General features: G+C 37.8%; 3 protein-coding genes across 5 annotated transcripts in view; 2 read left to right on the top strand and 1 right to left on the bottom strand.

The window, feature by feature from the left end:
* Positions 1 to 16,732, top strand: part of PDE6H (phosphodiesterase 6H) — a 182,384-nt gene that overhangs the window by 142 nt on the left and 165,510 nt on the right. The window lies entirely within an intron of this gene.
* On the top strand, positions 78 to 15,343 carry C8H12orf60 (chromosome 8 C12orf60 homolog). The gene is given in 4 exon segments (XM_058743584.1): positions 78 to 648; positions 10,693 to 10,828; positions 14,414 to 14,708; positions 14,711 to 15,343. Coding segments are annotated over 2 exon segments (732 nt in total). The 5' UTR covers positions 78 to 648; positions 10,693 to 10,828; positions 14,414 to 14,437; the 3' UTR covers positions 15,172 to 15,343.
* On the bottom strand, positions 1,064 to 11,707 carry SMCO3 (single-pass membrane protein with coiled-coil domains 3). 3 transcript variants are annotated; one of them, XM_058743585.1, is made up of 2 exons: positions 11,373 to 11,707; positions 1,064 to 2,929 (listed from the first exon to the last, which is right to left on the bottom strand). In XM_058743585.1, exon 2 carries the CDS (start codon positions 2,911 to 2,913, stop codon positions 2,236 to 2,238), a length of 678 nt encoding a protein of 225 aa, XP_058599568.1. In that variant the 5' UTR covers positions 2,914 to 2,929; positions 11,373 to 11,707; the 3' UTR covers positions 1,064 to 2,235. The 3 variants fall into 3 exon arrangements, with proteins under 3 accessions (XP_058599568.1, XP_058599570.1, XP_058599569.1); XM_058743587.1 differs by having other exon boundaries at positions 1,064 to 2,885; positions 11,373 to 11,470; XM_058743586.1 differs by lacking the exon at positions 11,373 to 11,707 and adding an exon at positions 4,248 to 4,267.

The following is a 16,732-nucleotide window of genomic DNA, read 5'->3' as shown; positions in this document are numbered from 1 at the left end:
GACACTTCTTTAGACCAATAGAAATAAGGAAAGCGAAGCAAGTGGGCTAGGTGATTGGCTGATGAGAAGACTACTTTCCCTCTAGGACCGAGACATTCTGACTTAATTTCCGGGGTCTCCGTCACGTTGGGTTGAACGGGACGATTCCAGTTAGCTGTTCTGCGGTGTTTCTTTTGGCCAGAATTGTATTAGTTTTTGGATTTTGGATTTTTTCGTGATGTAAGCGCGTGCTGTCTCTTTTGGTTGTGTCTGTTTGAGAGCGGGCCCCCAAATTGCACTTGGTACTGTGTTTGTTGCTCTTTGCTAGCGTCATGTCGGTCTGGAAATTTTATAGGCACACAGAGCATTTTGTAGATTTGAGCAAGTTAGTGCCCGTTTTAGAGTTCCAGATTGTTCACCTACGATAAATTAATCTACAGTAATCTACAATAAGTTTCTGAGGAGGAAATGTGGAGATAGTCTGCAATTTTAAATCTAGAAGTGGCGAGGTTGATTTATGTTGGCTCCTTTCCCTTTTGGTCTTTTCACCAGCTAGAAGTCCTTTATGATGTCACTATACCTATATACGGATTTTCACTTAGGTCTAGTCTTTCATCCTTCCCTGCTATCTGCGGTTTGTCTGAGACTCCTCCCCCTTTCCCCTTAAAGGTAAGCTCAAATATTTAAAAATTATACTTTTAAAAGACTCCCTTGGTTATTTCTGATTTTAATATCCCTTAATAGGAAAATATTTTAGATACAGTTCTTACTATCAATTATTGTAAATACTCCAACATTGAAGGAGATACATACTAATTTTAGCAGCAGAATATTTAAATGTGCACTTAAGCATTTAAGATCGGTTCCTTACCTAAACTACCCTTTGTTTTAGAAAATTTCCCGGTTTGGTTTTGGACCGAATTTTGAGTCCCAGAAAGAGCATTAACAAGGTATTGTAGTTTAGAACTTGTAAGTTAGGTAATAAAAAAATAAGCTTTAATTTTGAATGTGAACAAATTTAGTTTGCAACTAAGTTTAAGAAGCAGTGACGGAAGAGAAAATGAGTACATTTTGAAACATTAAATTATTTCATCTAGCTTTTTAATTTTGGGGACATGATGAGATTTTAAAATCTCAAGACATTTCTTGTACTTTTATGCAAAAAATAAACTAACAAACACATTCTTGCATCAACAACTTATTAATAATTTTGTGAATAGAACCTAAGAGTCTCGATGGGTAGTTATTGGTGAAAAAACACTTGTGTCTGTAGAAATTAACTGAACCATTAGGCCTCATTAACCTCTGGATTTTTCTGAAATCAGGTAATTAATGAAATGGGCCACCTAACGTTTTATGTAGCAGAGGCAGCTTCCATTCTGATAGTATTGAAAATGAAATTTCATTTTTCTGAAAACTCAGGGTAATAAAAATTATGACTCTCCTTTAAATGACAAAGTGACAAATTCTTAAGAGAGTAACAGCTTCCTCCCCTGCATCCTAAGTGCATGTTATGTAAGTGTAGCTGGGGTTTGCTTGTTTTCTTTTTAAATGTTCCAGAGGGTTCACACGTTCACATGAGGGATATTCAGTCATTACACCACAGTTGGTCAGGGTTGATTGCCATTATAGAAACAGAGCCTTTATCTTTTTAGTTTTAACTTTTATCTTTTAAAAAATCCATCCAGGTTATAGCATGTGATTAGTAGAAGGTAAAGAACCATTGTGTTCTTTCATGATTGAATTGTTGCAAAACCATATTTCAGTCTCTTCCAGTTTATAGAAAATTGGATTTAAACTGATGAACAAAATTATGGTTGCATTTCTATTTCATTCAAAGGTCACAGTTTGTCTAGGCAGCAGTTACCAAGTACATCGCCTTAGAACTAAATGATGTCTGAAGCTAGTAGTAGACACAAAAGTCAGTGTAAATTTTAAAGATTTGAGGAATTAGAAAAGGAAAAGGTAACCCTTACATCTGCTCTTCTACAATAGCATTAAACCTAATGTCGATCTGGTAGAGAGCAGTGTAAGAAGGTATCCTGGGATATAATTTTACCTCACAGGGTCTAGCACCAGCTGATTTAGGCATTCATTGTTGACACAAAACTCTAGAGGCATCTAGTTTCAACATCTCTAAACCATCTTGCCACGTTGTTAACTGTATTTATGTCCATGTTGGAAACTTACAGAAAATGAACCTAATCAAAGAAGCAGAACACTGTTGTTGAGAAGCAGAAGTGGCACAGTGGCTGTTTATTTCATTTGGTGTTTCACTATGTTGGTGACTTCGGTAATGGCATGATGATATTTTTCTGAGGCTGACTTGAATTCCACCAGATGCTTCTCATAACTTTTAATGGCTGCTTGAAGCTGTGTTTTCTCCACTGCTCCCAGGATAGCACGGAAAATCATATCTATGCCAAGGCCAAGAACAGCAACCCCTATACTACCAAGGAGAGAAGCACCAATTTGAGCTAACACGGTGACCAACTTGTTAATTATGCCAGTTGTGACATTTGAGCCCACAAGTTTGACAGCCACTGCACTGGCTGCAGAAGTAGCTTCTCCCAGGATGACTGAAATGACCTTTTGTACTATTGCAATTTTCTCTGTTTCCCTTTCTTTAATATCCTGAAGTTTTCTGTAAAGGGTTGGCTCTAGTTTATCTTTCAGTGCTTCATCAACCTTTTGCAATTCTTTTTGGATTTCCATCATGGCTTGGATGATGATATCACAGTTTTCCTTGATGGTCCCATCTCTTTTCATCTCAATGGAGGCCAGGCTGCACCGCAAGTGCATGTTTAAAACCCCAATGAGCTTATTGGTGGCGTTGAAGCTATCAGATAAGCAGTCAAGAAGCTGCTGGTGAAGACGGTTGACTTCTTGCCTTCTCCTTGGGTTATCTGGGTAGAGGAAGTCACTGTGAGCCATATTTCAAATATAACTTCTGAAAAATAAAGTAGTAAATATTCACTAAAACTTTTGAAAAATAGCTGTTGTCTGCATACATTTGACCAGGAAATCTTATACTTTATGAATAGAAAAATAGCACTGTGCTGTCTAAGGAATTCCTCAGAAAATTCAACAGGTTCTTCAAAACAATTATTTTTATGAAACTTAGAGTCAGTGGATGGAAATGTGGGTAACAGAATGCAACCTGTTGGTGCATTAATTAGGGCACTAGCTTTTTGTGGTGGAGAGAAATCCTAGATAGGAAACATTTGGGTTTATCAAGTATCTTATTTGACAAATGTGATTATTTCCAAGTAATATTTAATAGCATTTGACATACTGTGTAGTTAGCCCTTGGTTTCCAGTGCTGCTTAATTTTCCCAAACCCTAGTCACCTACCAGATTGTTTTCTTTAATATTTGGAGTTAAGTTACTAGGGCCAGGAGAATAGTAAGATCTGAGTTTACAGGGCTATTAATATTTGATTTTGTTTGTATACTGTTACTTTAATTTATACTATTCAAGTCACTCTGTATGTCCTTACAGGCAATTATTTGGTCTCTAAACACAGGGGCCATCCAAAGGCAACACAGATATAACATTAGAATCTTTACACAAAATTTTCACGGTAAGAGCACATATTCAAAATTCTTTAGATTAAAATCTCCCTTGGGGAGAAAGTGTTCATGGTGCCGGACACAGTGTAGTTATGACTACCTCTGTAGTGTCCGTTTGCAAATCTTATAAGTTATTTAGACTGGTCTGTAGTGCACTTGTGCACTATTAAGTTTAGCTAGAGGGAGGGGCGCCTGGGTGGCTCAGTTGGTTGGGTAACCGATTTCGGCTCAGGTCATGATCTCACAGTTTGTGAGTTCGAGCCCCGCGTCAGGCTCTGTGCTGACAGCTCAGATCCTGAAGCCTATTTCAGATTCTGTGTCTCCCCCTCTCTCTACCCCTCCCCTGCTCACGCTCTGTGTCTCTCTGTCCTTCAATAATAAATGTTAAAAAAAACTAAAAAAAAAAAGATTAGCTAGAGGGATGCCTGGGTGCCTGGGTGCCTCAGCCGGTTAAACATCTTACTCTTCATTTCGGCGCAGGTCATGATCTCTGTGATATTGAGCCCTGTGTGGCCTCCACGCTGACCGCATGGGGCCTGCTTGGAATTCTCGCTCTCCTCTCTGCCTTTTCCCTGCTTTCTCGCTCTCTTTCTCTCTCTCTCTCTCTCTCTCAAAAAAAAAAAAAAAAAAGCTAGCCTCAGTAAGAAGACAATACCATTTCGTGAAAGTAGTAAGGAATGAGTAGCAAGAATGCACCATCGAATAAATAAAATGAATCTGGTAGGAGCCTCCTTGTGTTTATACTTCTGGCTCAGGGTACTATGTAGAGAAAAAAGGAACAAGCATGTTCTGAGTTTATTTGGGTGAAAAAGTTTGAGTCCTGTAAGAACAATGTTACTCCATATGCATTTGAATAGGCTTAGTATGTGCTTGGCCAGTCTATTTTTAGTTTAAAATTCTCTTGGGAGAAAAGAGAAAATGAAATCTGTATGGGGTCTGGCACATTCTGTCTTGAGTAAACAACATCCTGAGGAATTCAGGCCCTATCTATTCTGGGACCATGGGTCTTGGCCTAGATATGAGGAACCTCACAAGCATAGAATGAAGGAATGAAGATACTTTTTTCTCAAGAAAATAAATATGAAAATAACCTACTCTCCAAGTCCTAAAGATATCATTTGAAAATGGAAAGGGGTACACTTTTTAAAAAATGGATAGGGAACATAATTATTTATGCTGTTAAATTTAGAAAAAAAATGTCTCAGTACCCCTGATAGCATAAATTATCATGGCAAAAAATTCATTTTTTAAAAAAGTCCATTGATTTATTTTGAGAGAGTAAGAGTGCAAGTGGGGGAGGAGCAGAGAGAAAGGAAGAGAAAGAATCCCAAGCAGACTCCATGCTGCCAGTACAGAGCTGGACGCAGGACTCGAACCCACAATTCTTGAGATCACGACCTGGGCCTAAATCAAGAGTTAGACCCTCAACCAATGGAGCCATCCAGGTGCCCTAGTCAGAAGTTCATGTTTATATTTGATTCAGATCCGGCACACCCATGTGTTACACAAATTGCCACAAAACTGTACTTAGAAAATGTCTCAAGTTCAATTAAAGAAATGGCTGAGGGTTTATTAAATACTCCCCAAACACACCATTGGGTTGCAAACTGCACTTCAATAACCACGAATCTGGACTTTGATTTCTCTTTTATCTTCTTGAAATTTTCCATTAAACTTGTTTCTTTTTTTGGCTCTGAGTTTTCAGATATTATCATGAAGTGAAAACTCCAGTTTCTGACTTTGAATTCAGAAGATCATCAACTACATTGCTATTCAGATATTTAGGTGAGAGGAGTCGTTCTTACCCTGAAAAAGCATAAAATATCTCTAGCATCTATCCTATGCCATTATCTGAAGGCATAGCTTCCAGAAAAGGTGTGTGGTCCTATGTATGTAAAGATAAACAAATGGAGAGATGAGTCTTCCTTCTGGGTGGGAGGGTGAATGCTTCCAAGTGGTCAGTTTCTTCCCAGTTAATTCACTGTGTTAGCACAACTTGATGAATGAATCATAAAGTAACAATTAATCAGGATGTTGTTTACCTGAGGAGAATATGTACCAGGTCCCACACAGATACAGAGCACTCCATTTTCTCTTTATTTTCTCCCAAGGGTTTAAACAAAACTAAATAGGTGAGGTTTCCTATTTTTCCAGGAAAAGTAATGATGGGAATTTTTCCTCCCTCAGTATTAAAACATTATGAAAACAATCAGTATTGTACGGGTATAAGAATAGATAAACTCCTAGAACAAAACAGTTCTGAAAACAGACCCTTTTATATATTTGATAAATAATAAACATAGAATCTCAAGTCGATAGTAATTGAAATTATTATTCTATAAATGTTCCTGGCATAATAGACTAGTTTGGGGGGTTAAAAATTAATTTTAAAAAGTTAATGTAATACATGTAAAAAATTATAAAGTAGCTAGAAGAAAATGGATAATTTTCAGATGTTTATATGGAGGAGGACTTTATACACTTAAAGCCAAAGTAAAAAGTTACACAAAAATTTGATTAACAAGGATGACCATGTAAAAAGAACTAAAAGCAAACTGGGAAACGTGCAAGAAAAATGAAGTATGAATTTTCAAAGAGTGTTGTAATAAATAAGAAAAACAGTAGTAATCTAATAGCTAAATGAGCAAACAACTTTAAACAGGACAGTAAAAGAATAGTAGCTAATTAATTGATGAAAAAACTTAAATCTTACCTGAAAGACAGAGTATTTCAATTATATTTTCTTTCTTTTGTATACCCAAGGCGTTACACCTGCACTTTTATACCCTTCTTCCCAGTTTCCAGATATCAAGCTATAATTTTGTGCCAGTAACAAGTTTGAATAAGAGACACCGTGACTTGCTCAGAATTGTTTTTCAAATCTAATCAAAAATGACTTTTATTTTTTCTGAGTTGGGCTTACCTTTCTAGCTCCTTTTCTCTTGGGGAAGGGTGTTGAAAAGGTTCCTCTGGTACTGAATAAGTTCAAGATTATTTTTATCCCAACAGTGAGGTAAACACTAGAGAATTAGGTGGAGGAGAGGTAGGGTTTTAAGGTGAAACTAATGAATTATTTTTGGACACGTGAAATTTGAAGAAGCTGGTGAAGGAAGCAGTTTAATAATTCAGTGACAATTTATCTAATGGACTAGTACCTTACTATGTATAAGAAAGCATGCTAGGCTCTATAAAGCACACAAAAATGAAAAAGTACATGGTCCCTGCTTTTATGGCATTTCCAATCTAGTTAGGTAGTTAAGACATTTAAAAATACACGTGGAGTTGAAAGTAATGTGTCATTTGAAATTATAGGCTTGGCGCTTGACTTGTGCACATTCAAATTTTATTTTATTTTAATTTTTTTTGCCAGTTTCTACAAATTATTTATTATATTTTTTTATTTCTATTTTGTTCTAAATATTTATTGTCAAGTTAGCTAACATACAGTGTGCTCTTATTTCAGGAGTAGGTTCCCATGATTCATCACTTACATGCAACCAGTGCTCATCCCAACAAGCGCCCTCCTCAATGCCCATCACCATTTTCCCCTCCCCTCACCCCCCCCCCCCATCGACCCTCAGTTTGTTCTCTGTATTTAAGAGTCTCCTATGGTTTGCCTCCCTGTTTGAAACTATTTTTTCCCCTTCCCTTCCCCCATGGTCTTCTGTTAAGTTTCTCAAGTTCCACATATGAGTGAAAACATATGATATTTGTCTTTCTCTGACTGACTTATTTCACTTAGCATAATACCTTCCAGTTCCATCCACGTTGCTGCAAATGGCAGGATTTCATTCTTTCTCACTGCCAAGTAGTATTCCATTGTGTATATAAACCACATCTTTATCACATTCAAATTTTGAACAACCCACAGGTTAATATATATTAACACTAGGGCCATATGGAAATATTCAGTCATCTAGGAAAGGTTAACAATTTGTACACCTTAAAACTGTTACTCTTTAAGTGTTTGATATTTAGAGGAGAGGTTGTAAACCACATGGAAAAACAGCTGGCAATATGCAGCATTTCTACTATTGCCCATGACAATTTAGCTTCGACCTCCAAATTGCTTACTTCACTCAGCAAAACAAAAGCCTTGCAATTAGTTGGAGCCACTCTTCTTCGTCTTCTTTTTTTAAATCTTTATTTATTTTTGAGAGAGACAGCAAGACCGGGGGAGGGTCAGAGAGAGAGAGGGAGACACAGAATCTGAAGCAGGCTCCAGGCTCTGAGCTGTCAGCACAGAGCCTGATGCGGGGCTCAGACTCACAGACCATGAGATCATGACCTGAGATGAGGTCAGACACTTAACCGAGAGAGCCATCCGGGTGCCTCCGAGCCACCCTTCTTGAAGATCATAGTGTTACTTAGGCATGCCTCAAGTGATGTCTTACCAACAATACACTTCACTTACCTAAGAAGAGTTCTGGGTCATATACTTCTTCCTATCTTTATTACAATTTCAGGGATAACTTTATTTATTTATTTATTTATTTATTTATTTATTTATTTATTTATTTATTTATTTTATTTTTTAGGTTTTTTGTGGTTTTTTTTTAGTTTTTTTTTGTTTTTAACGTTTATTTTTGAGACGGAGAGAGAGCGCGCAAGTGGGGGAGAGACAGAGAAGAGAGCAAGACAGAATATCTGAAATGCCTCTGCACTGGCAGCACAGAGCCCGATGTGGGGCTCAAACTCACGAATCATGCATGAGATGATGATCTGAGCCACACTCAACCATCTTAGCCACCCGGGCGCCCCAGGGATGACCTTTTAAATATTGACTTTAAAATTCAATCTTTTAAAAATCATTTCAAAGTCATTTTATAAAAGACATTTAAAGATTGGCACCTACAGGGAGCTAAGTGGTATACACTTCATCCAATTCTTACTTATTACCTGCACCTTTTGTGTGGTAAATGTGATTTTTACATTATTTGTTATCACATGATAGTGTTCCCTGTCAATGAAAAAAATTCACTTTATGCAGTTAGCATCCACTTCTTAGCAGTAGAGTTTGTACTGTTATTTGAGTTATTTTATTGCTGTGGTTCATGAAATAGGTTCCAAAGATTCTGGGGCAGCCTGATAGAGAATTGCTGGCCAGCAGGCGGAGCTCGTGGTCTCTGGCATGCCTATTTTTCCAGAGCCTTTGCTGAAGCAGCTATGATTTCTTGTTGCTATATATGGACTGTGGGTGCATAAAATTTTATTTGATGACAGAGTTCTGTTGCTAAAAGGAAGTTTGGAAATCACAGGTATTTTTGTCTTGGGAAATTGGAATGTGAACAAAGACTAGCTTCAGTGGATTCTTACTGAAATTAACCTTGTCAATTTTGTTGAAATGAGAAGTCAACATTCAAGACAGAAGAGCGTATAAATGGTAGAAATATATTGATTGTATCTAAAAGTTAAGATTTATTTAGTGATACTATACAATTGTTTTAGTTTTTTTCAGGGAAGGAACCACCTTACAAAGTGAAAATGTATTGATTATCACATGTTCAAATAAAAAATTCTCAGGATACTTTTGTGAATAATAGTAGTTAAATGTCAAGTGTCCCAGAAATTTAAAGAGGGAAATTATATTGAGGTGTTCAGAGGAAGTGTCACGGAGAAACACGTGATATGTGTTTTGACAGATGGTAGAATTATAATATGAAGAAATTAAAAGATTTGATAAAAAAGTATTTTAAAATATAAAGTCAATAGCACTGATATATAAACACTTTAAAATAGAAGAAGAAAAACACCCATTAACCTATCTTAATTTTTTTTTTTTTTTGGGTATTCCTTTCTAAAGTTTGTTTAAAGGTGCAAGTAGTTTACAAAGTTGCAATAACAGTGTAAATAAAATTTTCATCTTATATTAATTTACCTAGACACTTCCCTTTATTTCTAGTTTTATAATCATTATATAAAATATTCCATAAGATATCTATCATAATTTAATAAATATCCAATTGTTTCCCTATCATAATATTCTTTGAAAAAATTTTTTAATGTTTATTTATTTTTGAGGTAGAGAGAGACAGCATGAACAGGGGAGGAGCAGAGAGAGAGGGAGACACAGAATCTGAAGCAGGCTTCAGGCTCTGAGCTGTCAGCACAGAGCCAAACGTGGGGCTTCAACTCACGGACCATGAGATCATGACCTGAGCCGAAGTCGGATGCTTAACCGACTGAGCCACCCAGGCACCCCCCCATCATAATATTCTAATGGACAATTTAATACACAGTTTTTCCCCTTTTCAATTACCTGGATTATTTCCTCAGGATAATTTCCAGAAGAATTCTATAATCCATGGGAAATAAAGTTTTTATTGCTTTTGATAAGTATTGCCAATTGCATTCCAAAAACTTTTACACTACCATCAAAAATAAATTTTTTACAGCAGGACACTGTATGTTTCAAAGTCAAAGATGGTTCTGTTAAACATTGTTAATTTGGGGAGCATGCAGTTAAATTTCAAAAAGAGTTTTTGCTTTTGTAGAAATACATAGTGAATATGTTAATGATAAAATGATATGCTTGATCTCTGAGATTTGCTTCAAAATAATCTGGAAGGGAGAGTGGAGTAGGGTTACAGAGGATATAAAATCAACCTTGTTTTGATAATTTTTGAAGCTACATTATGGGTAAATGGGAGTTTATTTTTTTATTATCTCCACTTCTGTGTATGTTTGAACTTTTTCCATAATAACAATTAAAGAAAAAGATAACTTCTCAGCCTCTAATGTTTAGTCATTTGTGCTCTCTGAGGTTTTACATTTCTCCAGGCTGTTACTTTCTCACTATCCATTTTGGGTCCAGCGATCATGCAAGTTTCACTTATTTGGGAACATGGGAAGAGGGTATAGGTGAAGCCCGAAGCTTTTCGGAAGAAAATAACAGCTATTAACTCGTTCTGGGCCTCCTTCTGTACATCAAAACCATGGCCTTTAATTGAAAAAACAAAATCAGGGGTGCCTGGGTGTGTCGGTTAAGAGTACAACTTTGGCTTAGGTCATGATCTCACAGTTCGTGAGTTCAAGCCCTGCATCGGGCTCTGTGCTGACCACTCAGAGCCTGGAGCCTGCTTCAGATTCTGTGTCTTCCTCTCTCTCTGCCCCTCCCCGGCTCACGCTCTGTCTCTCAAAGATAAACAAACATTAAAAACAACAACAACAAAAACAAGAAGCTGATCATGGTGTGATGACACTGTTTCCCATGTGAGTTCTTCTAAAAAATATTTCTGACTAGGGAGAGGAGTATCAAGGAGTTATCAAATGCTCAGGTGAGACTCCTCTACTTATGTGCCTTAAGGAATTAAAAAAATTAGTAGACAATGTTTCTTGCCCTCAAGAAGATGACAGTCAATTTGGAGATACACAGCAAATGCCAATGATATTTAAATGTAACACGAAGGAGCAGAAGCAGTATAAATTAAGTAGTAGTAGATTATATGTTTCTTCTTTTACAGATACTGAGTTGCTTATATTGGTGTTAAAGACAAGAGGAAATGTTACAATCCATGTAAACAGTACACATTCACATAGGTATCATTTCTTCTTTAATCCTAATAGTGATGTCTTTACTGCTTTATCTTCCCCTCTGATTTAATCAGTCATATGAGCTGTTACTTTTTTTTTTTTTAATCTGGTGTCTTCAGAGAAATAATCACAAGGAAGCTGACATCAGATCCTCTTAAAACGAAGTTGTTTTGTGACTATATTATATTTATGGCTAGGATTCAAGACTGACATGTTGTTTCAGGAACCCTTTAATCCGGAGAAGCAGAATATTATATCAATACTAGTAGAAATATCCATATTGCTTACCTTGCTGTGTTCCTGAGTTCAGTAGCCCCAGCTTGTTTAGGAGTATTGCTAAAGGGCTTTTTCATCTGGTTTCATCCGGATGTTTCCGTGGAATGTGATGACTTATAGCCTTTGCTAGTCTCTGCTGGGTCCCTCTGCCTGTCTCGTTTATAGACAATTTCTGCATTCTTTGTTCTCAGAATTCTTCTATTTCCTGTATAATATAAAGTCAGTGTATGTTAAGTAACATAATTAGAAAGACTAGTAAAGTAGTGAGCCAGTTAATTTTCTGTTCTTGAATGGACTTCATTGTTGAAGGGCTGTACAACTGAACTAATTCTATTCAGCAGAGAAGATGACTCGGATCGCAGCTCTCAGATTCTGAGATTCTGTCCTGTCCGCTATTCCAGACATCAAGCTTCCTTTAGCTTCTGTTGCATTTATACTTCCATCTGTTGCTGGTGGCTTTGGGTTCTCAAGAGATGTAAGTCCAGATACCTGCAGCCAAATGTGATTTGTGTGTAGAAGTTCTGCTCTTTATCACTGTCTCTCATTGCGTTGGTGAATGTCTTGACAACAGAAAAGCCCAAAAGACCAACCTGACTCCTTTCCCTTAAAGCTTAGATCATGGGGTGCCTGGGTAACTCAGGCCATTAAGCATCTGACTTTAAAAAAATGCTTATTTATATTTGAGAGAGAGAGACAGACAGACAGACAGATGGAGTGTGAGTGGGGCAGAAAGAGACAGAGACAGAATCTGAAGCAGGCTCCAGGCTCTGTGCGAGCTCTGAGCTGTCAGCACAGAGCCTTACACAGGGCTTGGACTCATGAGTGGTGAGATCATGACCTGAAGTCAGGTGCTTAACCGACTGAGCTACCCACGCACCCCAGTGTCTGACTATTGATTTCAGCTCAGGTCATGATCTCATGGTGACAAGAGATTGAGCTCTGCACGGGGCTCTGAGCTGAGTGTGGAGTCTCCCTAAGATTCTCTCTTTCCCTCTCCCTATGCCCCTCCCCCACTCATGTGTGCTCTCTCTCTCTCTCTCTCATTAAAAAAAAAAAAAATGCTTTGATCAGAGTCTTCTATGCTTCTTCATCTAGATTCTGCCCTAATACCCACTGGTTCCTCTACAGCCGGCAGGGACACCTCAGACGCAGGAAAATCACTCAGTCCCCATATAACTTAATGGAAAAAACACAGGCTTAGAATTGGACCGTCCTGATTTTGTGTACCCCAAGTATCACTTCCTAGCTATGTAGCCCTGGGAAAGTTACTTAAGATTATTTTTTTTTCATCAGTGTGATTTGAGTATTAGTTTGTAATTTATGGATTGTCATTATGTATTGAGTGAGATAATGCATGTATAATATGGCAAAAACTTATTAAATGGTAGCTATTCTTATTATATTAACAACACTAATTTCTGTTGCTGTTGAGTGGGTAGAGGATATAGAACCAAATCCAACTAGAAAATGTGTAAAATGTAAAGATGCTGCTCTATAGTTTTAAAGAAGGATTAAGTGGGGTGTTATTTTACTTTTGTCCCAGTGGGTCATTTTGCACTTGACATATCCTAGGGCTTACCATGTACAGGCATGGGGGGAAAAAAGAGAAGAAAGATGTGTAGACAGTGCATTGAAAGTAAGTATGGATGGATAAGTACGATTTCAATAGGTGTGGAGGGGGAAGGAGTGGGAAGAGATAATGCAGGTGGAGGGAGTACTGTGAACAAAGGAGCTAACAAAGTATTGTAGAGCATTTCCAGGGAACAAAATTAATCCACTAGGCTGGTGGCACAGGATCTATATGAGAGCAGTGAAAGGAAGGCAAGTAGTGAAAAATTGAAAACAGTTTATAGATGACCTCAAATGCCATTCCGGGAAACTGTATTTTATTCTCTAGGCAATACTGAATTATTGAAGGTTTTTTATTATGAGATAATATGAGGAGGTTTGGATTTCAGGAAGGTTACTTCATATAAAGTGCATTAGTGGGTATAGCCAATAACGTAACTCAGTGCCTACAGTAACTGGACAAAACATAGGTAGCTGAAACACTTAGTGTAAGACAGTAGGGTGTAGAGGGTAAGTGTCTAGTTTAAAAACGACAGCTGTAGCTCCAGACGATTTTTCTAATTTATAACATGGGCTTAGTGCTGCCAGTTAATCTCATTTTTTTTCAATCATCAATAGCAATCCAGATTTCTATCTTTCAGTTTTTGAATTTAGCAGTTGATATGCGTTTTGAAACTACTTTATGGTGGGTCAAACAAACCACATCTGCTGGTTGGACTTTGCCTGTGGATTGCTGGTTTGTGACTCCGGGGCCAGTGTTCACAATCCCGTCTTTTTGTATCTCCTCTGGAATTCTACTTGTGAACGTTGGTTAGAGACATCAACGCTCCTCTCTGAAGCAGAAGAGGAGGAATTGCAGTGAAGGTACAGAAACATTCAGAGGCAAGAGAGACTCTGATGGAGTTTGCATCAGATGGCCTTGATCTTCTTTGGAGTGTGACACTCTACCTCCTTGGTCTGCTGTTATCCACCTCTCAGAGCTATCTGATAGTTACTTTATATGTTCTGTCCAGGAGTTTTAGTTGTACTCAATAGGAAAGATTGGATGGAGTGTGCTTGCTCTATCTTAACTGGAAGCAGAGCCCCTCTATGTAATTTGTAAGCTTTATACCATCTTCTCCACTAGATTGGATAGTTATTGAGGATAATCTCTGAGAATAATGCTACTCCATATATCAGCACATCTAATTGTGGATCTAGCACACAATATTCAATATGAGATTTAAGTTCATTGAAGCACTCCTACTTTATATATTTATATATAGAAAATATATATTTATATATAAAATAGAAAATATATATATTTATTTTAATTATTTTTGCTGTTTTTTTTAATTAAACACAGCATCATTTCTGCTTTATAGCTTGGGTAGCTTTCCTACCCTTGACAGGAGTTACCTCCACATTTAGATTATACTTTCAGTCTCCCTATGGTAGACAAATATAATTTTAGTTTTGATTCGGATTACTACTTTGTTTTGCAGTGCTGAAACGTTTTTGTTGGAGAAATGTCTTCAGAGTCAGAAAAGGATAGAGACAGGCTGGTTCAAGCTGCCCAAAAGTTCTTCTTTCACATGCAAGATCTTGCTTCCTTCACTAACATACTTATTGAATTGTTTAACTGCAGTATGAATACTCAGATCAACCACATGACTGTGAAAGAAGATGATAATGTTAAGGATGTCTTTGAACAAATGTTCAAAATTTTAAAGGAGATGCGATCTGTACTGGAGGCAAAGTATGACCAAATGCAAAAGGAACCTTTATGTTCCCAGATCGCAACGCTGTTTGTTCCATAGTTGAGAAGAACACCAATGTAAAGGAGTTGCATCAGTCAGCTAAAGAAATGTTCAAAAATGTCCACACACCAATCATTGTCTCTGTGCTGAATAGTAGTAACATCCTGGGGAGTTTAGAATCTTCTGTCTCACCCTTGATGAAATATCCCATCATGAATCTTCGGTTAAGTGACCTCTATAGAAAAGACACCAAGGAGCAATCAGATGCCATCACATCTGAGAAAAGCACAAGTCCAGGGCCACCCCAAATCAGTACAATAGACACCTTGAAGAAGTTGCAGGGTGCGCCGAAAAGTGAGCAAACCAAGAATACCATCAAGTCCACTGCAGATCAGCTGGAGCAAATTGTCAAAGCTTTGCTACCAATCTTAGAGGTCCTCCAAAAAGTCATAAGCACTATGGAAACCAAGACACCTGTGCCTAAGAAGACCAATGACCAGTAGGAGTGCTCATTTCTGTCAGAGAATCAGTTTGAGTCCTGTGAAATTTTGGAGTATGTTCTAAGACCTTTCATGCTAGAAATGTGTTATGTTGAGACATAAGTGCAAAGAGTAGTCACGCAACAGACCATTTACCTTGAATTTTGCTTTATTCAAATAAAAATAATCAAAGAAAGCCTGCTTGAAGTGGCAGTTACTAAAGATAACACCTTGTTCAGAAAAGCAAGGTAATGTATTATGTTTGAGGATGTTTCTAAATGTTACCTGTCATCTTAAAACAGTTAAAATAACCCCAAACTAATTCCCACCCTTAGTAATTTTTTTTGAACATTTATTTACCTCTGAGAGACAGAGAGAGACAGAATGTGAACAGGGGAAGGGACAGAGAGAGAGGGAGATGCAGAATCAGAAGCAGGCTCCAGGCTCTCAGCTGTCAGCACAGAGCCTGACACGGGGTTCAAACACATGAACCATGAGATCATGACCTGAGCTGAAGTCGTACACTTAACCAACTGAGCCATCCAAGCACTCCCCACCCTTAGTAATTCTATTTCTAGATACTGCAGTGCGAAATCCAGGTAAATGTCAACGTTATCATTAGATAATCTGGCAGAAACTACTGTTGAGACAGGACACGTATAAAATAAACTTCTGCATTTCTGTCCCTTATATACCCATCTCTGAAACATTAGTGCCTTAACTCTTATATGCCATCACTAAATACTTTTGGTATGATTTATCCAGAAGTGATTGATTGATTGATTGATTGATTTTTTTAATGTTTATTTTTTATTTTTGAGAGAGACAGAGACAGAGCACAAGTGGGGGAGGGACAGAGAGAGAGGGAGACACAGAATCCGAAGCAGGCTCCAGGCTCTGAGCTGTTAGTACAGAGCCCGACGCGGAGCTCGAACTCATGAACTATGAGATCATGCTCTCAGCCGAAGATCATGACCTGATCGTGATGCTTAACCTACTGAGCCACCCAGGCGCTCCCAGAAGTAAATAAGAGCAATGAAGGAAGAGTAGTTGTTTTCTTGCTTACTTGACTAAGACCAGAGCAAACAATTTATTCTTGTCTGTTTCCTACTGAAGTTTTGTGATTAGGAACTATTGGAGGTTGAAAAATGGAGTTGCTCTAACCTTTCATGAAGACTGAAACACTTGTAGGATTTCTGAGATGTGCTTTTATGGGGGAAGAAAAGTTAGACGAGTCCCTTTGCCTACCAGAAAGTCTTTGACGCTCATTCAGTGGGAAGAAGCATATGCTTTCAACATTGCCATATTCTACATGAACCTAATAAGAACTTCACTGAGAATAAGAAAAGCAATTAGTAACTTGAGTTCTTTAAAAAATTTTTTTTTAATGTTTTATTTATTTTTGAGAGCAAGAGAGAGCATGAGCGGGGGAGGGGCAGAGAGCGAGGGAGACACAGGATCTGAAACAGGCTCTAGGCTCTGGGCTGTCAGTGCAGAGCCCGACGCAGGGCTCGAACTCACAGACCTCGAGATCATGACCTGAGCCGAAGTCAGACGCTTAACCGACTGAGGCACCCAGGCACCC

The sequence above is a fragment of the Neofelis nebulosa genome, chromosome 8 (genome assembly GCF_028018385.1).
Source record: "Neofelis nebulosa isolate mNeoNeb1 chromosome 8, mNeoNeb1.pri, whole genome shotgun sequence".
NCBI classification, from domain to species: domain Eukaryota; kingdom Metazoa; phylum Chordata; class Mammalia; order Carnivora; family Felidae; genus Neofelis; species Neofelis nebulosa.
This window is presented reverse-complemented; position numbering and strand designations above follow the sequence as displayed.

Excerpts from the sequence above, each read along its gene's own strand:
- SMCO3 (XM_058743585.1), bottom strand. The coding sequence starts at position 2,913 with ATGGCTCACAGTGACTTCCTCTACCCAGATAACCCAAGGAGAAGGCAA.